The 22,694-nt window shown below is 44.9% G+C and overlaps 1 protein-coding gene and 1 long non-coding RNA gene across 2 annotated transcripts; both read right to left on the bottom strand.

The window, feature by feature from the left end:
* Window positions 1–1,408: 1,408 nt before the first annotated feature.
* LOC120655445 (protein usf-like) lies at window positions 1,409–9,870 on the bottom strand. Its single transcript, XM_039933274.1, has 5 exons — window positions 9,673–9,870; window positions 4,222–4,364; window positions 3,956–4,085; window positions 2,647–2,838; window positions 1,409–1,910 (listed from the first exon to the last, which is right to left on the bottom strand). Exons 1-5 carry the CDS (start codon window positions 9,847–9,849, stop codon window positions 1,698–1,700), a joined length of 855 nt encoding a protein of 284 aa, XP_039789208.1. The 5' UTR covers window positions 9,850–9,870; the 3' UTR covers window positions 1,409–1,697.
* Window positions 4,485–5,746, bottom strand: LOC120655446. Its single transcript, XR_005667516.1, has 2 exons — window positions 5,134–5,746; window positions 4,485–4,957 (listed from the first exon to the last, which is right to left on the bottom strand). It is a non-coding gene; the product is annotated as an uncharacterized LOC120655446 (long non-coding RNA).
* Window positions 9,871–22,694: the final 12,824 nt, after the last annotated feature.

Here is a 22,694-nt window from a genome sequence, read left to right as displayed (position 1 = left end):
ACGACAAGACACAACTAGCTAGTCATGTCGTGCCATGCAGGCATGCCTGGTCACCGCGCAGCCCAGGCATGGCACTATGCAGGGGCGGACGTGCTGTGCCGAAACAGTGGGCACAGTGGCCCAGCGTTTCTGTGCTGGCTCGAGCCCGACGCTGGCAATGTGGAGGCCGAGGCCGTTGGTGGCGGCGTCATGGATGCGAGAGGCCAGGTAAGTCGGCTGCGGCGACGATCAGGCGCGAGGGAGGCCATCCGAGGTCCAGGGTAGCGAGGGCGTCGGTCGTCGCGCACTTGGAGCTCAGACGCGTGTGAGAGAGGAGAATGGCAATGGCCGATTAGAGGCAGGGAGTGATGGGGTTAGGGTTTAGGAGGGGAATATTTATATGGAAATTATGTGTCGTAACGGAGTCGAACCGTGCTAGCCATTGGTCATGTCGTGGCCGTGTCGGCACTGCATGGTCGGACTTCAACCCATGCGTGACACGACGGTCGTGCCGAACTGGCTCTAAGCCCATGATGTCGAGTCATGTTTTTATTAGTATCATGCCTCGTGCGGACCATCATGTACGGACCATTTGGCCATCTATAGCTTGTGGTAACTTTGTCAAGTTTAAGGATCCACCGGCTAAGTCTCTCGGAGTGTTCATCGAGATAGGGTTGTACAAATGTATTAATAGAGGTGAGTGTGCGTGCATATGTAACATATGTGAGCGTGCGTCTATATTATGTTTTAAAAAAAATGAATTGGGGATATTAAACAAGTGCTTATTGTGAAAGAATTATCATCTGAATACTTCTAATTACGGGATACGGAATTTCAAATTCATAGGTTCCTGTGGCTGCCCAACTTTGAACTGAGTGAACCACGAACTTTGAGCTTCAACCCATAGTTTTTTTTTTCACATGAGACAGCCAAGTTTATTCAACTTTGGATTTGAGAAAACTCAATGTACGAACTCATAATTTAAATTTGAACTAAAGCAAAACTAGTCTTTTCACAAGAAAAAAGAGCAAAACTAAACTTTGAATGTATAATCAAGTTTTCACACTTGCTGTTCGAAGTCTTTGCTAAGCTAAGTTAGAGGAGTTTTTAACCATTAATGTGTCTTACATTATTATAATCTTTTTTTAAAATAAAATTATAACCATAAAAATTCTTCAAATTTAATGGTACGTTTTCCATATTGCAAAGTAAATGCTGCTTGAATAATTGATAGTCGAACTAAATGTTGAATCTTCAAAATAAAAATTGTAGTTTTTGACAAGCTATCGACGATTAGTTATATTGTGCATATGCCCTTGTTGAATTGAGAAACAGGTTAAATTTGCCAACTCTCAGTTTAGGCTGATATCGATTGTTGACATCGAAACCAGAGGGAGCCTCACGAACTTGGAACGACGGGTGGAGAGAATGATCCGGCATTTTTGACTAGTTTATACTTCGAGTTCAGTAGTAAAACTTGCCTTCTCGCTGATACCAGCCAAACAGCATCAACGAATTCCAACTACTGCACAATATGTATCGATCCAAAGAAATCACAAGACACCACAGTTCAACTGCAGAACGACAACCAAATCCAGAGCGCAGTACAACCCAGTCCATTTGTATGGTTTGGATACAGCAGCCTGGATCTGAACACATTTTATTCATGGGACCCTGACTCCACACATAATCACACAGCACATGAACTGGGGAATGACTCAAGCAGATCCAAGGAAACGGCCCATCCAAGCAGAGAAGCGAGACCAGGCCAGGTCGACGGCTTCCTGGTTCTCATCAGTCAGACCCATTCCCTTCTTCCTCTTGAGGGCCTCGGGCGAAGTGTTCATGAAGGCATGTGAACATCCAGGGTATATGTGGACTTCATATGGTACACCAGAAGACTGGAGCTTCTCCTCCAGGGACTTGGCCGCCTGAAACATCATGTAAGAGCAGTGTTAGATTCTCATGTCCAATATATGCAGAATATGGTATTCTTATAATTTTAATAGTTGGAGCATTAATAAATAGAGAGCAGCAAGATTTATAGATATGGATACTATCATGTGCAATCACGTTCACACATTACTAAGACATAAGTTCTGTTTGGTTGGGCTTATTGTTATCCAACAATGCCAGGTATAGTCACATAACATTACAAACGTTAACTTCATTCTGACCATGACATTAGAAAAGTGCATACATAAAAAAATAGGCTAAAACATATGGAACCATGTCAAAGACTAAAATGGTAATTCCTTGCTCCAGCTTGGGTCTAGACAGTATCGAAAAACAGATTTGTGAAACCTGGTTCGCATTGCTCTTGCTCTTGTAGTTACAGGCATTATGTAGGCTGAATCATTTTAGCATTGCAGTCATGATCCTATTATATACATTTACGGTCAGTGGCAATTGGCAAGGTCCTACATGGTGTCAGGGCAAGCTCCAAGTCTCAACCAGCTCATCAACATTTGCCACATTATAACCACCTTGTAAATTAAAAAGAACCTGGGTAATGTCTTAGTAAAGATTACAGTAAGGGCAAACTAGCAGTATCAAACAGTGAAAAACATGCGTTGAAAAAATAAATAAGAAAGTGAGATTATGGATTCGCCATATATCATAACAACGAAACAACCGAAATAAGTATCGTGTGAAGGATGGCCTTACAGTGACATCCGAAAACCCAAGAAAACTGTCATGCTCTCCAAAATGGGCCTGGATAGGAGCCTTAGCCTTAGAAGGGTCGGCAAGTTCAGAAGATGGTGTCCCATAGAAAGCAACAACGGCATCAACCTCTGGGACTAAAACTCCACTTGCAATCGATAAAGCACCACCCATGCAATAGCCGGTAACACCAACCTAATTTTAAAAAAAGATGAACAAGGTTATCAGATTATCATTAAGCTATTGATTACCTGCACTGCATTGTTTTCAACAGAACATATGTAAACTTGTTAATATATAAGACTACTCCACAGCATAAATGCTTTGTAGGCATGCAGGATGTTCAGCCTGAATCTAATTTATTTAAACATGTTTAATATGCTGACACAAATTGCATCATAATTTTTCATTACTAGTCGGCAACTTCTCCTTTAGCCCTTACCCCTTACTGCTGCTTGGCAATTTGTGACTCAGGGATGATGCACCAGTTATTCAGACAACATAACATAATACCCTAGTCAAAAATATCTAGAACATAGATCATTCCTCAGCATTTTATTAGGAAACTTCAACTATTTCTCCATGCAGACAAATAGGATTAGAACAACTCATAATTTCCAGGGGTACATAAACATCTTGAAACATAAATGTTTAAATTTACTCTTTATGAGTTCAGAGCTATTATTTTTCTTTTTATGCATGTTAATAGCATTGCAAACTTCAACTTGTGTTCCTAACAATATTCATCAATCCAAGTCATTGTAAGTGGATGTGATCTGATAAAGGCCTAACAAGAAGATAAGATAGTACCTTTGGATGGCCAAGCCTGTAAATTGTATGACCAATCTATTTAAAATCTTTTCCATTGAACATAATGAAGAGTTGTGTATCTTTCCATTAAGATAGAGCAAAAACAAAGGAGTTCAAAACCACAAACAAACATGCTACTGTCAATCATTCAGTGCATTATACCTTTTCCATTGAAAATAAAGAGGAGCTGTGCATCTTTCCAATTAAGATAGTGCAAAAATAAAGGAGTGATCTTGCAACCAAATGTGCAGAAGAACTGCATAAATTGCAATACTGATGAAGTGTTGATTTATCCTGTGTATTGGTGTTCAATACAATAGGAGAGGCAATGATGATTCTTTCATAAGAAAGGAACGCTAGTATGGGACTTAATAGTTTTGCAACGGGATAAGAACAGTTAATCAAAATGATTTTCCAGCTACTTAGATTGTATAAAAATTTGAATGCATACACCAATACAGAGAACAAATGAGCAAGCAAGAACAAAGACGAAAGGTTCTACCTTGGGTGATCCATTTGACTTGAGCCATTTAACTGAAGCCTGAATGTCCTTAACTGCGCCTTGCCAATCCAGACCTTCCATCAGATGCTGTGCCTCAGCAACATCCAGAGCAACTTTGCCACGGTACAAACTGAAAAGGAAAAAATGACATCAAGAAATGCTGTGCTTGACAGAGTAACAATCCTATAGGAAGTGTTGGCATCTTATGAAGCACTAATTCTATACCGAAGCAATTAAACAGAAAGCAACAAAGGACATGATTTTACTCTGGAATAAGTGCTCTGTATCCTCCACCAAGTTGGGAGATGTGGATTGCATGATTCTTTATCTCATAATCTACTCCCCACCACTCTTGCAAAACCACAATTCCAGGAGCATTTTCTTTGCCAACAACATAGGCATCAAATGTCTAAAAAACACAAGGCAGCATTAGAACATGAGATAACAGATCAAAGATGGGATATCATATTCATAAGAATTAACAAAAAATATCAAGCCTGTTATTTTCCGTAATGGCTGATATACGCTATTTTTTTTCTCGAACGCGCAGGAGAACTGCGCATCATTATATTAAGAAGGAAAAGGAAGGGGTTTTATCCCAAATGTTACAGATATGAAGGGGCTGTAACCCCCCATATATATTACATCCTCATGACATTAACACTCCAAAACTAGGACTTGACCAGGACAGGACCAAAACCAAATCCAAAACCTCTAACGGTCCCCAGGTGCCAGTGCAAGGAGATAGGAAACTCCTCTAGCCCCAGCCAAAGACCACTGATGCATGTCTACACAGGTGGATGAGATGATGTTAGAGATGCTGGGTGAAGCGCCATCAAATACACAACGACTACGGTGATTCCACAAGTTCCAGGCTCCCAGAATTATGATGGAATTCAACCCATTAAGAACCTGACCAGTCACCCTTCCACTTGCAGTTGCCCACCAATCATCAAACTTTTCGTCCTCAAGGTTTGGTGCCAGCTCTTGAAGGTCAAATTTCTGCAGCAAATTGAACCACAATTGACGAGCAAACACACAAGACACTAATAGGTGGTCAATTGTTTCCTGAGCTTGGTCGCATAGTGGACAAGCAGCAGGGTGTTCTAATCCTTTTCTTGCCAGCCGATCTGCTGTCCAACATCTTTTGTGTGCAGCGGTCCACAAGAAAAACTTACACTTTCCAGGAGCCCAACTCTGCTGATATACGCTATTGGTAGATCCCATATATATTCTGTTCCAAATAGAGGAAGAAACATTTTTCTCTATTAACAAGCTTGGTTAGTATCAAGGTATATGCAGTTATTATTTATCAGGGTAACTTATGCAGTTATTACTTGAAACTTGCTTGATACCAATCCATATGACATAGTCTGAGGAAAGCTAAATCATCAATATCTAGCATTATTTTAACGCACAAACCTTCTAGTAACAACTAGGCACAAAACTGCAAACCTTCTGCACATGTCAATAGGAAAAAACCTGTTATACTATTTTGTCCTACTTATCTGACTGACATCCTGCCTCCACAAACTATCACAAATTCACAATTCATATTCGGATCTGCCATGCACTACAGACTACACACTCGGTTGTTTTATGACAATGTGAATAGCATGCTCAATGTTATTAGTTATAACTAAGACACCCAACTCAGGGTTTGCAAAACCGGTGGGAACCGGTCCGGTTTGACCGGTTACCGGTCCGGACCGGTTCCGGTTTGGGCCGGTACCAAACCGGCCCAAATTCAAAATTCAAATTTGAATTCAAAAAAATAAAAAAATCCTAAAAATACTTCAAGGTGCGACGAATCTAATGGTTCAAATTTTCTCAAAAATTCGTTCATTTAGTATAGTTTGCGGAATTTTGAAGTTAAATCAAAAAAGAAAAAGAAAAAAACCGACGGCCCATTAAGGCCCATCGCGCGGCAGCAGGCAGTTTACCTCCCCCCAGTATCCCTCAGCGCGACTCGCGCCCCCCTCAGTCCGCTCCCCCACTCAGACGCTCCTATCCGCCGCCAGAACACCCCGTCCGCCGCCCTACCCCGGTTAGCCGCCCGCGGCGCTCGGCTAGCCGGTCAGCTGCGCCGGTAAGCCGGGCCGGTAGCAGATCTACCGGTCCCGACCGGTTAGCCGCATGAGGAGCTCGGTTTACCGGCCCGGAGAGGCGGTAAACCGGCCACGAGCGGCGGTAAGCCGTGGCCAGGTAAGTTTTTTTTTCTCCTATGATTTAGAGTATTAGATGATTTGTTTTAGGATTTAGGTGTATTTAGAATGTAGGTAAGATTTATTTGTATTAGATGATTTTTTGCACTATGTAATAGGTTTTAGGTAGATTTGATTTAGGTGTATTAGATGATTTGTGAAACTATGAATTAGGAGTTAGAATATTACATGATATGTTTTTGTTGTCCATGTATGTAGATAGACAATGGCAGGGAGAGATGTTGTATGGGAACACGGTGAAAATCTTTATCCCGGATGGCGATGCAACTATTGTCGTACGCAGAAAGGAGGAGGTGGTGCGACTAGATTGAAACAACATTTGGCTGGGCGCGGGGCAGAGGTGGTCCATTGCAGGAATGTGCCACCTGATGTGCGGGACTTCTTTCAGCGTGAGTTGGATAGGGCAAAGAAGGCAACTGCTGACCGGGCCCGAGAGAGGTTGAGACGGGAGAAGGCTGCAGCGGAGGGAAACTATCCCGGTGATGAAAAAGATGAGGAGGCTCAGGTGCAGCGTGCCATGGATCTATCGAGAACGGAAGCAGAGTTCCGACGGGGGTGGAACAGAGAGGAGGTTCATATGAGCGTGGAGGGGGTAGTGGTTCGACGAGGGGGAATGTTATGCAGAGGATGTTTCGAATGACTACTTCGCAAAGGGAGAGTCCTGTGGTGGAGGAATATAACTTGACAGCTGGTGGGAGAAGAGGAATGGCGCAACCAAGGATTGATACAGGCTCCTAGACGCAGAAGGGTAGGAATGCAAATGAAGCTATTGGTAAAGCTTGGTCAAAGTTTTTCCATATTGCAGGAGTACCTGGAAGACAGGCTGACAGTCCATACTTTGTTAGCGCGGTCAGGGAGACACAGAAGTGGGGTAAGTTTCCTTTTATTGGAATGACACCTATGAGCTTACATTCTTGTATCTCATGATTTTCATATGGTTGCAGGTGAAGGTATCGCATCACCCACTGGACGGGATATTGATGGCAAGTACCTTGATCAGAACGAGCAAGACTTGAAGACGAGGTACGTAAAGTTTCAGAAAGACTGGCCTTTATTTGGCGTCACGTTGATGTGTGATTCATGGACTGGCCCGACGAGAATAAGTGTCATCAACTTTTTGATATATTGCAATGGGGTCATGTGGTTCCATAAGTCTATTGATGCGAGTGGAAGAACTCAAGATGCTGCATATTTGTTCAAGGTAGTCACTAAACATGTTCCATTCACATTGAATATGTTTTCATATGTTACTAAACAATATGTCTTTGTTTGCAGGAGATTCGAAAGGTGGTGGAAGAGATTGGACCGGAGAATGTCGTGCGCGTAGTCACCGACAACGGCTCGAACTACAAAAAAACATGCAAGGAACTACTAAGTGAGATGTACGAACACATAGCTTGGACACCTTGTCTAGCACACACCGTCAATTTGATGTTGAAGGATATAGCTCGAATGTCTGAACATGGTGTTATGATCAAGCAGTGCAAGCGAATTTCAAATTGGTTACACAATCATGGTCAGTTGAATACAATGATGAGGGATGCAATCGGTGGTGAGTTGGTCAAGTGGAATGCCACTCGATTTGGAACCAACTACATGTTCCTAGAGAGCATCTATCGGAAACGTGATCGTTTCATGCAGTGGATGGCATCTACTGATGATGGCGAAGGTGAGCGTAGTCCTCCGTATCAAGAGTCCAAGGATAGCAGCTCGGCCGATAATGATGATGATAGTGACGGTGCTGATGCTAGTGGTGGTGCTGGTGGTGCTGCTAGTGGTAGTGGTGGTGCTCGTGGTGTTCGTTTCACAGGTATATATTGCACATATAAATGCACACATATTTCTGACTATAAGTATTTACTACTAATTATTATATATGGTTGATTGCAGGGGAGACTCAGTTCACACATGCTACTCAGGACACCGACCATGGAGCACCGCAATCGCAGAGGAGAACAGGTGGACCGACGGACAATGACACTCCACAGTACTCTTCTTCCTCCTATAGCGATTCCAGGCACTCTTTTCACTACCCCATTCCTGACATCAGCATGCAGCCACCGACGAGATGGGTGTACAAATGGGAAGACCCCTATTTTTACACTATGTTAGTTCAGGAATGGCAGACAACATCGGCGTGGACGGGCCAAACTTGGCAACACTACAAGACTGAGCTGCTTAGAGTGCGAGGTATCGCTTTGATGTCCACCGCTGAATACCTAACCGCATCACAAATTGGGGTCTTCCCATTCCTACGTTGAACTTTTATTTCATGTGTATAAGTGTATGACTCCGTATTTGTATGCACGCTTATTACAATTGTATTTGTATGCATGATTATAAATTGTTGCTTTGGTGTCGTCATTTATATTAATATTTGCATAGCTCATGCCGAAATTTCCTTTTATTTCACACCGGGATCTATTTTTTAACCGTCGGAAAATTTCTTTAAATCACCGGTATACCGGCCAAACCGGCCGGTATACCGGTACGAACCGGTTGAACTAAGGTTTTTGAATTCAATTTTGAATTCCACCGGTACCGACCGGTTACCGGCCAAACCGGACCGGTATACCGGTACTGGACCCCGGCGTTTTGGCCGGTCCGGTCGGTAACTTAAACCCTAACCCAACTTCATTAAAATGCTTATACTCCATAATCAATAATAGGAATCTGTAAAAGAACAGACACATAGGATAGAAAAAATACACATAGCTATGGTGGTGAATAATAGCAGTTCTGTAAAATTCACCAAACAGGAACCTCATGTACTTTTTAGTCAACTACATCATCCATGTAGTTGAAAATACTACCATAGTTTATCATATAGAGAAATAGCTAGACGAGAAAACATTGCGAATTCCAATACTGACATAAGGTTATAAACGTCTAGGAGCCTATGTAAACAGCAGTCAATGAGGTAAAAATAAATTGCCCTTGGCAGTGGTTGATTCTTGTCCAATTTTAAACAAAAATTCATCTCGGGCCCCTTGTGATGAATAAAAGAATATGGAAAAGAGAGAAGCGGAGGGAATAAAAATAAAGTAGCAAAGCAGGGCATCCCAGAGAAGAAAGGCAAAGTTGAAGAGAAATGCAAAAGGGAGGGATATGAGAAGAAATCAAAATCATTTGTCGGCTTAGAATTAGTGGAACTGCAGCGTCCCTGCACTAGATAATCCACCCAGAAATATGCAGCGACCACAACATAGTAGGTAATTTCATCCTCGTAAGTAAATTATCGAACGAATGACGCAGCCTCTTATTGATCCAGGGGGCAAAGGATTGGAAAATCCGTACAAACAGGCGCTACACCCTCTCAATCGCCGCGAAACGCGAGCCAATTTCGAACCATGAGTAGCCGGATAGAGCGGAGGTGAGTGTGGAAAACCCTAGAAAAGCTCTCCCGAGCCGACGGGTTTTGCGAGTCGAGAGATAGGAGACGGACGAAAGGGCAGAGGAGGGGAGGGGAGAGAGTGAGAGCAGGCCACGAACCGTGTCCTCGCGCTGGATCTGGATCTTCTGGAACGGGGCGGCGGAGGAGTCGGTGGCCATGGCGGCGCGGGGCTGCCGGAGGCGGCGGGGGAGAGGGCAGCGCGGGCGCAAAGGGCCTGTGGTGGTGCTGGAGAGGAAGGCGGAGGAGGCGCGTCGGAGCAGGTGCGCTGTGCCCATCCCTTTTTCCTTATCCCCCCCCCCCCCCCCCCCCCCCCGCAGGGCGCAGGCCCGCACCGCATATCCAGGCTAGTTCCGTAATTTTTGTTTTGTTTTTCTTTTTTTCCTTTTTAGGAGGCAAGGGGTGAGTCAGTGAGTGAGATGATATCGGTGTCCAATACCTAAGTGAGGTAACTCTTGTGTTGTGTATAGGCCCTTCTCCTCCTTTTATACTCTTTAAGGGCGGTTGCCGTCATTTTTGATATGGAAACACCTTGCCACCGACTTCAAGAGGATCAGATCAAACTTTCCGCCAAAATGCACCTAGATCGGAGTCAGGATAGGGGTCAGCCCCTGGGGTCGGCCGACCATCTTTGGCCACCACCTTTGGATAGGACACTGACACATGGGCTAGGCCCTTATCCTTTGGGTGTTTTCGTCGGCTTTCTTTATCGGTTTGGTCTACCAAATGGGTTCTTATTGTAAGTGTGACGCAGGACGGGATCTTTTGTATGATTTGTCTGCAACTTTGCCTTGTTTTCCTCTTATTCCATGTTTATAACCCTGAAATGGCTAGATATCCAAAAGAGCTCAAGTAAATTGCAATAAATGAAATGAGCTAGAGAAGTAATCAAGCTTGCCACAAGAAATTTTTTCCGTAGCGTCGATGACTTGCCGGTCACCCCTAATCGCATTGAGGTGGATCTAAAGAGTCAACCGCTCCTCTATCAAGAAGTCTTTTGATCTTGAGCCGGCTTGAATCAATGAACCTCTCCAAACCTCGATTCCACTAGAGTTGTTCTTCACCGCTCCGGCAAGGTAAGCACAGGAACCTCTCACAATCAATTTCGGGACACCTCAATAAGCTCCTTGGAGGGCTCCACGAAATCACATTCTCCAAGCCGTTTAGGGAGCAGCAACTCCCAAGAGTAACAAGTCGATGACGCTTGCTTGAAAATTTCCTAGTGCCACAAAGCTCAAACTCTTCATGCAATGCACTAGGAAGCTCTCACACTCACAAAGATGCAATCCCTAAGTAAAGAGAGAGAGAGGGAAAAATCAGCCCAAGTATATCAAGCTTTCAAAGTGGCCAAGAGCAGTCTCTCAAGGCCGGGCATGGGATATATATAGCCCTCCCCTCGAAATCTAGCCGTTACACTCTAAACTCATGAAAACTACGCAATCGCGGACTATCAGTAGTTCAAAAACCGGACTGTCCGCCGTTCAAAAACCGTGAGTCAGAGTGCAATGATTACGTGTTAGAAATGACCGTTGGAGCCCTGGCGGACCGTCCCCGCCCTAGGGGCGGACCGTTCACAGTACAAAGTTTCTGACCACCAGAGACGAAAACGTCTCTGGATGTTTTTCACAAATGACCGGCGGACCGTCCGCATCCTAGGGGTGGACCATCCGCCATTCAACTTCTCAGCGCATATAGAGGCAACCATGCCACTGTAAATATTTCAGATTAGAAGGGCGGATCGTCCGCCCACAAGGACCGGACCGTCCGCCCTTGACATTTTGCTCCAAACAGAGTCAACAAGATCTCTGGACAACTTTCTAACACAGGGGCGGACCGTCCGCCTAGTAGGGCCGTACCGTCTGCTCTACAAATGTTTTGCCCACCAGAGACAAACATGTCTCTGGACGAATATATCAGAGAGTGGCGGACAGTCTGCCTATTTAGGCCGGACTGTCCGCACAAGGCAGTCAGCACAACTTTTTGAAACTAAGTTTCCATTTTGTCAACCGTTGTTAGCCCTCATGCATGCAACAAGAATATTTGAGCAAAATGGGACTAGAGAACGTTCATGCAAAGACACAAAGACCCCTCTTGATAGTACGACTATTTATTCTATTAATCCCGTCAATTTCATCCACTAAACGTCTTTTGACCGACAAAAATAGAAAAGCCCTATATTATATTTTTGCCTTGAGCTTATGCCTTGCACATCATCTCCAACACGTTCCACGATATCAACAAAACCTCATTCATACATGGACTAACCTATGCTCATCATCATCTCAAATGCTCCCCTGCTCTTTGATCCATCCACCTCCATCAGGCTACCAACGCAGCACAAGCAAGCTGTAACCAGGGGCGAATGCAAGCGGAGGTGTAGAGCCGTCCTTTGACCTCTCGTAATCTCCACTTCTTCCTATCTTAAATTCTCCATGTTCCAGCTAGTTGCGTGCGGGTGTGCCGCCGCTGAGTGCAGCTAGTTCGTCTGGCATCATCGAGACATGGAGTCAAGAGAAGCAACGAGGATTGGCTGCTGGGCGTTTTATTTAGTTCGGCCTTTGCCCTTGGGCCCTGTTGGCTATTGGATAGTGTTACACTCATTGGTTGCCGTCTACGTTGGGCCATCTAGTCAGAAGGCCCAAACTATTCACCGGCCGCCCGGGCGACCACTTGATGGTCCTGTTCATCTTCTTCCTTCGGCGAGTCATTAACGATGCGCAGACGGCCACCACGAACATACATCAATTGCTGGGACTTAGGGATGAGATGAGCAAGGGGAGAGGGGGTGTCACCAAAACGGCAGGTAGCTGGGGCAACTGCCCGACCCTACCACATGGGGAGCTCCACCACTGCTCTGGCGGACTGTCCGCCTACGGATGGTTCACGGATTCGGACGTCCGAACATGAACTCCACTGTGACCAAGACAAAACGTTCGGATGTTCGAACTTGCGGACAGTCTGCCTATGGGTCACGGACAATCCACTACTCCAGACCGATCAGACTGTCTGTGAATACCGGTCAGACTGGTTACTGTCAATTTTAATCGTCAACAAATGTGCAAGCTCAGGGACGGCAAACTCATTCGCGCTATCACAGATAGGCGTGAAAAATCTTCTGCACCGACAACTGTATGGGCAGTGGCGGACCCAATAGGTAGTCTGGGTAGGCTCAGGATGCAGGCTCATGTATAACTTCCGGAAAATGTATAACCTATATATTTATAAGGCTAGTAGTCCCAAATTAGATTTAACATTTTCAAAAAAAATAGTTCAACATTTAAAAATAATATATTCAACATCATAATAGAATAGATTCAATATTTATCAAAATCTAGATTTACATTTTTTTAATTTGTCTTTTTCGACGGCGACATAGAGAAGAAGCCACGGAGGCGCAGGGGACGGGACGCGCGGCCACAGCGACAATGTGCTTGGGCGGAGCACTGCCGTGGTGGCGGCGCGCGAGCGCAGCTATAGCGCGCTAGGATAGATGGGCGCATGGGAAGAAGGGCGGGAGCGCGTGGCGCGCGGCGGGAAGCTAGGCGTGGAGACGGCCGCAGCAGCAGCGCACGGCGGGGAGCTGGGAGTCGAATCGCGACGAGGGAGTGGAGGGTCGAATCGCGACGAGGGAGCGGAGGGGCGGCCTGAGGAGGAAGACGAGATGGGGGTGGAGCTAAATCAGATGGCTAGTACGGATTGCAAGAATTCAAACAGTGGAAGAAGGGTAAGAAAAAATCTTTTGAAAAGTATATAGGATTCCCAAGCTGGGAACTAACCTAAATTTTGATCTGAAAGTTTTGAAAAAAAAATCTATTTTGCCTCCCTCAACTTTAGGTCGAATCTGCTTTTCTTCTCTAGACAATGAAACCATCTGTCCAGCCTCCTCAGACTCATGAAACTGTTCGGATAATCTCCTTGAGCGGTTTGCGGCTAAGGTGGCAGCAGTTTTTCTCCTTTTCTTTTATGTTTATTTTGACTGAATCTTTGGAAAATCATAGTAAATAAAAATATTATAAAATTAAAAATCCAATTTTGTTGGACTCCACATAAGTAGATCCACGCAATGAACATATTATATGGTATATTTTAGTACAAATTTTTTGCTATAATTTTGGATATATGATTTTTTGTAATTAATTTATAGCTACAATTTTTTTTCATTCAATTGTTATGAAATTTTCATGGTGGGCTAATCATTATATAATTGAGCTATAGTAAAAAATTTATAATTATTGGATCATGTTTGGCTGCCTTTCATACTTTTGGGGAACGTCCAACTATCAAAGAAATAGAAAACTAAATTAAGAAAATAAATAAAAGAATATTTTATTATATGATTGAGTAGTAAAAATTTTAATTATTGGATCATCTTTGACTAAGCTATAGATTTATTTATATAAATCGAGATAAATCAGTAACTCAACCATATATGATCCAATTTTGTAGAACTCCACATAGGTAGATCCAGGCAGTGAACATATTATATGGTATACTCTAGTACAAATGTTTTGCTATAGCTTTAGATATATATATACTTTTTTGTAATTAATTTATAGCTATAGTATCAGTCGTCCAGTTATTGTGAACTTTTTATGGTGGGCTAATCATTATATGATTAAGCTATAATAAAGAATGAGCTATAGATTTATCTATATAAACATAGATAAATCTAGACTGATCTATAGATAAATCTAGATAAATCAATAATTCTGTCATACATGATCCAATAATCATAAGATTTTTACTATAGCTCAATCATATAATGATTAGCCCACCATAAAATTTCATAATAATTGAACGATGGAGACTGTAGCTATAAATTAATTACATAAAAGTATATATCTAAAGCTACAACAAAATATTTGTATTAAAGTATGCCACTCCATAGATCTACTTATGTGGAGTTCAACAAAATTGAATTTTTCATTTTATGTTTTTGTGATTTACTATGATTTTTTAACAATTTAGTCAAAATAAAAGTAAAAGAAAAGGCAAAAAACTGCTTCCACCTCCGGCTCAAACTGTTTAGGGAGGTTATGTGAACACTTTCATGAGTCTGAGAGGGATGGACGAATGGTTTTATGATTTAAGGAGGAAAAGGCAGAGGGCTGGACGAATAGTTTCATGATTTAGGGAGGAAAAGGCAGATTCGGCGCAAAATTAAGGAGAAAAAAAAACTTTCTTCAAAAATTTTTAGTACTGAGAAGTTTTGGTCTAGATTGGATAAAACAGCCCAACAATCAACTTAGTCCAACTCTGAGTCCTTTTTTTCTTTGAAAAATAACTCTGAGTCTGTCACTCATACCTCAGTGTAACACCCCGGGTGTTTAATTAGTTAAACCAGTGTCGTTAGCACCAAATCATGTACTCTTAACCAAGAAACGTCGACCTAAATAGATGTGTGTATGTACTTGTGCTTTGGGTGGGATACATCTGGTTTAGGGTAGTAGTGTAATTTTTCATACTCACCATGAAATGCAAAATAAAATGCATCAATATCTTTTATAGGTGATGTTAGAATTTTGGCATGAAGAATTAAATTCCAATTGAATAAGGTCACATGAAATGTTGAATAAATTCAAATTTTACCAAACGTGATTTGAAAATAATTTTTGATCCATAGCTCAAACGAAATTTTGCCCAAAACCAAATTTGTAGCATTTTCAATGTGAAACAACTTTCATGTTCAAATATTTTCGAGTTTCCATACAAAAGTTGAAGAAAATTTGAATTCAAACTCAAATCAACTAATAACGTACTTTCGTCGGGATTTCAAATTAACTTTTGATTTGAGTCTCAAACGATTTGGTGCCTGAAACGAAAAGGGTAGAATTCGAAATTCTCTACAACTTTCATATTTAAAGTTTTTCACATTTCAAAAGAAATTTTTGAGAAAAATTGGATTTTGACTAGGTCAATTTCCTTTCTCTCTCTCTTTCTATTCTCTCTCTCTTCTCTCTCTCCCCTCCCCTGTTTCGCGCCCGGCCGAGCAAAGCCGCCGGCCACGCGCCGCCTTCCCGGCCAGAACGCCTCCCCGCCCCCGGGTTCGCCCAAACCGGCTCCCTCCAATTCGCCCAGACTCGCCACGCGGCACCACCCCCTTTCGCGCGCGTCGAGGATGGTCGCCGAGGCGCCACGGCGACGCCGTGACGAGCCGGCCGACCGTGCCTCGCCCCGTCTCGTGCCCTTGACCGCCCAGACCCTTCTCGCGAGCCCAGAGGCGTCCTCATCCTTCCTCCCTCCACTCCGAGCTGAGAGCCAAGCCCCGTGCGCCCCCTTTCGCCTGGAACGGCCGCCGCCGTCCACCATGGTCGCTGCCGCCCCCTAGGCTCCCGCGGAGCCTCCTCCTCCACCCATCCTCGCACCCAACCGACCCCACAGCTAGCTCCCTCACCCTCCGCTGGTGCTCCCCGACCCGCTCGCCGTCGCCCAGGCCCGCCGCACCGCCGCCGCCGCTGCCAACCGCCGCCGCCGGAGCTCTGCTCCGTGGAGAACCCCCAAGCCGGCCTCCCCAACCCCGTCCAAGACCATCTATAGGTTCCTCTCGCCGCTCTCTTGCTTTTCCCCATGTTCCCCCTCGCCGCCGGCCGCCGCAGGCGCCGGAATCCGGCCGCCCGCCGCCTCCCCTGTCTCCAAGTCCGGCTAGGGGCTTTTCTGCGAGCAATTTTCTTCTTCCAGGGCCCCTGCGCAAAAAGAAATCTTTTTTCCTTTTTGTTTCTCAAAAGCAGTGAACTTGTAAATTCGATATAAATTCGTAGAAAAATCGAAAAAAATGCAAACTCAATTGATCTGAGTTCCTTGTTACTAGATCCACAACTTTCTTTACATGCACATGTTTATTTTCTGTCTATATTTTAATCTAGGAAAAAGATTAGATTACCTAGGCTATAATTATTCTAGGAGTTCTACTCAGCATCTATAGGTGATTTTTGGCTGGTAGCTAATCCATGCCATGCTTAGTGTTGTGTAAAAATTATTACCATCACAATGACTCACCCATGTGCATTGCATCTCATATAGATACTACTACTCTCGCTGACGGAACATACGAGCTGGTGCCCGAGTCCGAGAGTGAGCAGCGTGAAGCTCAAGTGAATCTAACTGAAGCTACTGAAGACCCGAACCCGATCTCGGAAGAGCCCAGAACTAGTTACGCCCAGGAAGGCAAGCCCCGGAGCATGTCCTACAATTTTAAATTTATGTAACTTATTATTGTTACTATCTACTTGTGCAATTAAGTTACAGGAGTTGATTGGAACCTTAGTTGCATGATCCTAGGTACCTATGCTTGAACACTAGTATGTGTAGGTCAATAGTTGGCTATGCTAATGTTTCAGTAGAAGTCGAGTGATTTCCTGTCACTCACGAGAAGTATAGGAGTTGGATGTTTACTACCTGCTGCAACTATAAGGCCTACGGGCGGGGCTGTGGTACTTGTGATGCCCCGTCTGTTTAGTGAAATTTGATAAGGTCGCAGGTGTGTGGTAGTGGTGGTTAAGCGTTTGAACGTACTAATCACATGCCGAGAAATATGGTAATCGGTAAGCATAAGTACCTGATTGGACCGGCAAGTGGACTTTACTTTCACCTTCTTTGAACGTCGTTTCTCATGCGCGCACATGCGGGTGCAGAGTCGTCGTACTCTGTAGTCGAGGACGGTGACCCTGATCCACAACCCGGAAAGAAAGGGGAAATGTTGCACGTGTGACTCTGGGAGTAACCACGTGACGTGTGTTTAGGTCTGCCTTGCAAGGTTAACAAATTCGATTCGAATCGTCCGCTTCCCACGGTTTGGGACTGCTTAACCCTTCTGTCACATAGAGTAAGAAGTGAAAGTTGAGGATGATGAATATGGTTGATTGGATGATAAAAGATAATTGTTTTCACCATGAATGCTATTGGATAGATGCTCACCTAGAATGGTTAATTGAACTAGAACCTGAAACTATAACCTGCAATTAAGGATCTATTCTTTACTGTTTTTCGGCAAAACAAACCCCTCAAGCCAAAAGCCTTTCATGTCTAGATAAATGGCTAAGTATACCCTCAGTCGGGTAAGCCTTGCTGAGTATTAGTGTACTCAGCCTTGCTTGTGGCTATAATTTGTTTCAGGTGAAACCTTTGAGGATATGATTGCCAGTTTGACCTGGCCTTGCACTCTTCCGCCTAGTTGGTCCGTGGAATGGGAAACGTCCCCGGTCAACGATGACAAGAACGAGTGATGTCATGAAGCGGGCTTCATCGTGACAACCGTATCGTCGTTAGTTCTCGTGTTTACTTTCTGCTAAAATAAAGGACTTTGGTGAACTTCTTTTATATTGGCATTACAAAGCACTTTGTTAAGTATGGAACTTGGTTTGTAATCCTAAAGTTATGTTCAACTCTCTGTGTTGTAATATATGGTGTATTGTTGTAATCTCTGGACTCGCCTTCGCGTGAGTTATGCTGCTTTGTTCGATCCAGGTTTAAGTGGTTTTATCGGGAATTTACCCGACAGACCTTCGATGTGCTCCGTCTGCTGTGCGAGTTAAACCTAATTGCCTTTGCAACGATGGTTAGCTCACTTAATCCGGTTTATGTCGGGCGGTTCTGCCACAGCTGGTATCAGAGCGGAACAAAGCGTGCACTGGAGAAAGTGACAAGTTTTCTAAGAATTTTATTAACATTTGACCACAAAAATTGTGTTTGCAAAATACGTTGGTTCGTTAAGGATAGTGCCTAGTTCGTAAAGCCCTAGGGAAATTATGGGAAGTTACTAGGTGGCTATCTAACTTACGTCATTATATATCTGACTTCCAGCACTTTACTTTCTATCGGACCTTATTTTTTGAGCTCAATCAACCCTTAAATTCTGTAACGACGCATCTACGCTAAGGTAAGAAGGTAAGGATCCTCAGTCAGCTGAGGGAGTCTGGCCTTCCCGTCGGTGATGCGAGCCGAACGTTGCCCTCAAGCAATGGTCTATTTGAGGTACTACCAATATACCAACTATCAGTTAACTATATTGGGAGTAAAGTATACTCAGTCAGCTGAGGGAGACTGACCTTCCCGTCGGTGATGCGAACCGAACGTTGTGCTCAAGCAGTGGCCTACTTGAGCTGCTGCCAATATATCGACCATCAGTCGATTATATTGGGAGTAAAGGAACTCGTGAATACGCTATCTCAGTGGCGTATGTTAACGTTGGCCATACGGCGGAAAATTGTATGGCTGCTGTAAGGATCACCGGGGTGTCCGACCCTAGAGGGGGAGGGGGTGAATAGGGTCGCTAATCGCTTTTTAACCTAGGGATCAAACTACTTGCATAAAATAAACCTAACATGTCCTATACATGCTAGTTATGACTAAGGTTTATCTATGCTACTCTCTACTTACCCCTAAAAGACCAACCTAGCCAATCCTAATCAAACTAACTAGGAAAGTAAAGGTACGCAAGATAGAGTAAATGCGGAAACGTAATGCGGTAAGTATAGAGGTAAGTGCAAGAGGGATGCAAACTCCCGAGTAGACACGGTCATGTAACGTGGTTCGGCACAAACGCCTACGTCCACGGGACACCGAGGCTCTTCCGATCACCGTCTTGCACTACGCCACCAAGGCGATGCCGGCAAGCAAAGGCAAGTGCCCCCTAAGACACCGAGTCTCGTGCACCGCTGAAGGTGATCGGGTGCTCTAGCCTAAGAGGGGGAGGGGGTGAATTAGGCTCTAATAAAAACTTAGACCTATGGCTCCAACTAGTTTGCACAAAACTTAAACTAAAACATGCTATCTAGATGTGCAACTAGGTTGTTCTAGTGTGAAACCCCTATCCCAAAAGAGTTATGCACCCTATAGCCTTTCCTAACAAGAAACTACTCTATGAAAGTAAAGGCACAAAGGTTGCAAGAAATAAATGCGGAAGCTTAAAGAGCGGGATAGGAGATAGCAAACTCTTGACGTGGGTGTTTATCCCGTGGTTCGGTTAGCCACAAAGGCACACCTACATCCACGCTGTTGTAGCACTCACTAAGAGTATTGCTACTCGGCCACCAAGTCTCTTCCGCGAACACAATCACGGTCACCTTGGCCCCGGGTTCCACTAAGGAGCTTCTCCACAAAGGATGGGGGTCTCCACGTCCCCTGCACAAAGATGTCGTCGCCGCTCCACACCAAGTCGGAGGGTCGATGACGTTGCCGGCGAGCTCCACGCTCCAAGGTGCCGGCGCACCAAGCTCTTGTTTTGGTTCACTAATGAACCACAGCACAAAGGCTCTAAGCCTTGCAAACTCACTCACTAAGAGCTAATCCTTTACACAACACTCTCAAAGTGTGCTAAGGGCTAAGGATATGATCTTGATGCTTTTGTATGGCTTGGAGATGTTCTTGGGTGTGTGTGGGATGTCCAGCAACTCCAGCAATCTTCAAATGGCCGGGGTGAGGCGTATATATAGGCCACCAAGTCTTGTAGCCGTTGCTCCAACGGTTAGCTGAAAATCTGCGTACCACCGGAAGAACCGATGCCTCTTGGCGGGGTAGCGTCGGTTCATCCGGTCACTCATAACACGAAGTAGCCGTTGGACTCCTGACGGCTGACGCAGAGACCACCGGTTGAACCGATGCTTTGCACCGATGCCTCACCGGTTCAACCGGTGCTGAAGGATCTTTTTCTGACAGCTGACGTCATTACACCGATGGTATGCACCGATGCCCCGTCGGTTGAACCGGTGCTGAAGAAACTTCTTCTGGGTTCTTGACATCGTCTCTGGAATATAGGACGGCCAATGCACCGATGCCCTTTTTTGGACCGTCGGTTCAACCGGTGCCTTTAGGCTGACTTGGCTTCGATTTCCTCCTGCACCAAACATCGTAGCGTCGGTTCTTCCGACAAGCGTCGGATGCACCGGTGCCCCTGGCGTCGGTTCTTCCGGTGCTCCTGATCCGAAGAGCTTTCAGGGCGCTGCCCTGAGACCCGCGAGGGGCGGCTCCCCCTCGACCCCCGTCCCCTGTAGGGGCTGCCCTTCGGGCCTTGCTACGCCTATTTTCTCTTTCTCTTTGTCATCACTTGAACCTAAAAGCCTGAGAATGATCATCTTAACAATCATATTAGTCCAAGTGTTGTGTTGTCATTCGATCACCAAAATCACTCGAAATGGCATAAATGGTGCCATGTTCGTTACAACCGCTACCGTCTCTCTCGGTCACCCGGCCGTAATCCACTACGGAGCTTCTCCACCAAGGAGGGGGCCTCCTCTTCCCCCGCACAAAGTGTCGTTGCCACTTCATACCAAGACGGAGGGTCACACGACGGATCACAAGTTGCTTGCCGCAGCAAGACTTCTCTCAAGGGAGCTCTCGCAAGAACTAATCTCTATTACAAGCACTAAGAACTCTCACAAGTGTTCTTAAGCCTATATGATGTACAATGAAGCTCTATGGTGGTTGGAGATGTTCTTGGGTGTGTGTGGAATGTCCAGCAACTTCAGCACTTTTCAAATGGGCGGGGTGAGGCGTATATATAGGCCACCAAGTCTTGTAGCCGTTGCTCCAACGGTCAGCTAATAATCTGCGTACCATCGGAAGAACCGATGCCTCTGGCTGATGTAGCGTCGGTCTTCCGGTCACTCATAACCTGAAGTAGCCGTTGAACTCCTGACAGCTGACGCAGTGATCACCGGTTGAACCGATGCTTTGTACCGATGCATCACCGGTTCATCCGGTGCTTAAGAATCTTCTCCTGGGCGCTGACGTCATTGCACCGACGCAATACTCTGATGCACCGTCGGTTGAACCGGTGCTGAAGAATCTTCTCCTGGGCTCTTGACGTCATCTCTGGAACATAGGATGCCCAATGCACTGATACCCCTTTTTGACCCGTCGGTTCATCCGGTGCCCATAAGCTGACTTGGATTTGATTTCTTCCTGCACCAAACATCATAGCGTCGGTTCTTCCGACAAGCGTCGGATGCACCGATGCTTAGGCATCGGTTCTTCCGGTGCTCCTGATCCGAAGAGTTTTCAGGGCGCTGCCCTGAGACCCGCGAGGGGCGGCTCCCCCTCGACCCCCGTCCCCCGTAGGGGCAGCCCTTCGGGCCTTGCTATGCCTATCTTCTCTTTCTCTTTGTCATCACTTAAACCTAAAAAGCCTGAGAATGGTCATCTTAACAATCATATTAGTCCAAGTGTTGTGTTGTCATTCGATCACTAAAATCACTCGAAATGGCATAAATGGTGCCATGTTCGTTTCAGCTACCGTTTCTATAGTGAATGGCAATGTATGGGTGAATATGTGGGCAACTGCATATGCGTTACCCATGTGGTGTAGGACACATGGGGGCCGTTCGTGAGTGCTGGCACGAAGGGTCCAGTCGTGAATATTCATATATATATATACATGTTATGCATCTTCTGCAGGTACACTAACCGCGATTACGTTAAGAACGGTTAGAATTCGGCTAAACATATATAGGGAGAGACGTAATTTTGTGCTATGCTACCGGCGCTAACCCCGTAAGTCCAAAGTTATTTGGCAGTTGTTTGTTTTGTGAGGACGACTAGGTCGTGCATGCATCATGATCTTAAACTGAAAATCAATAAATGTACATGTGGGTAGTGGGGAATATTGAGATTGGCACCTGAGCATGTGTTATTTTCACAGTTAAGGTCTAGCTAGACTCTGTCTTGTCTGCCATGCCTAGATAGATGAAGTTGGTGAGCTTAACAAAAGACCTTATCTTCAGAAGTACCTTAGAGCTGAATGCAACAGTTGTGGAATGTTAAATCGTTCATCATGCAAGTTCTATTTATTTTTCTGCAATTACACTTTTGCAATTTGGCGCATTGTGTACCACTTGCTCACAAAAGAGTTGTTGCATGTTCCAGATGGTGGGATCGACGCGTGGCAATCCGGAGGGTTTCGTGAACGCAAGTGGTAGCGGATCGCAGCAGCCGCCACCCCCACCACTAGGCATTGCGGAAGTCCTAGCCGCCCAGACTGAGTTGCTTCGCCAACTTGTCCAAGGGCAGCAGCGAGGTAGACACCACGCCCATCAACCTCAAGCTGCTGGTTATCAGGAATTCTTTGCAACCCAGCCTCCTCTGTTCAACAGGACAGAAGAACCACTGGATGCGGATGCTTGGATTCGCA

This window comes from Panicum virgatum, chromosome 1N, assembly GCF_016808335.1.
Source record: "Panicum virgatum strain AP13 chromosome 1N, P.virgatum_v5, whole genome shotgun sequence".
Classification (NCBI taxonomy): Eukaryota; Viridiplantae; Streptophyta; class Magnoliopsida; order Poales; family Poaceae; genus Panicum; species Panicum virgatum.
Note: the sequence above shows the minus strand (reverse complement) of the source record. Positions and strands in the feature narration are given on the sequence as shown.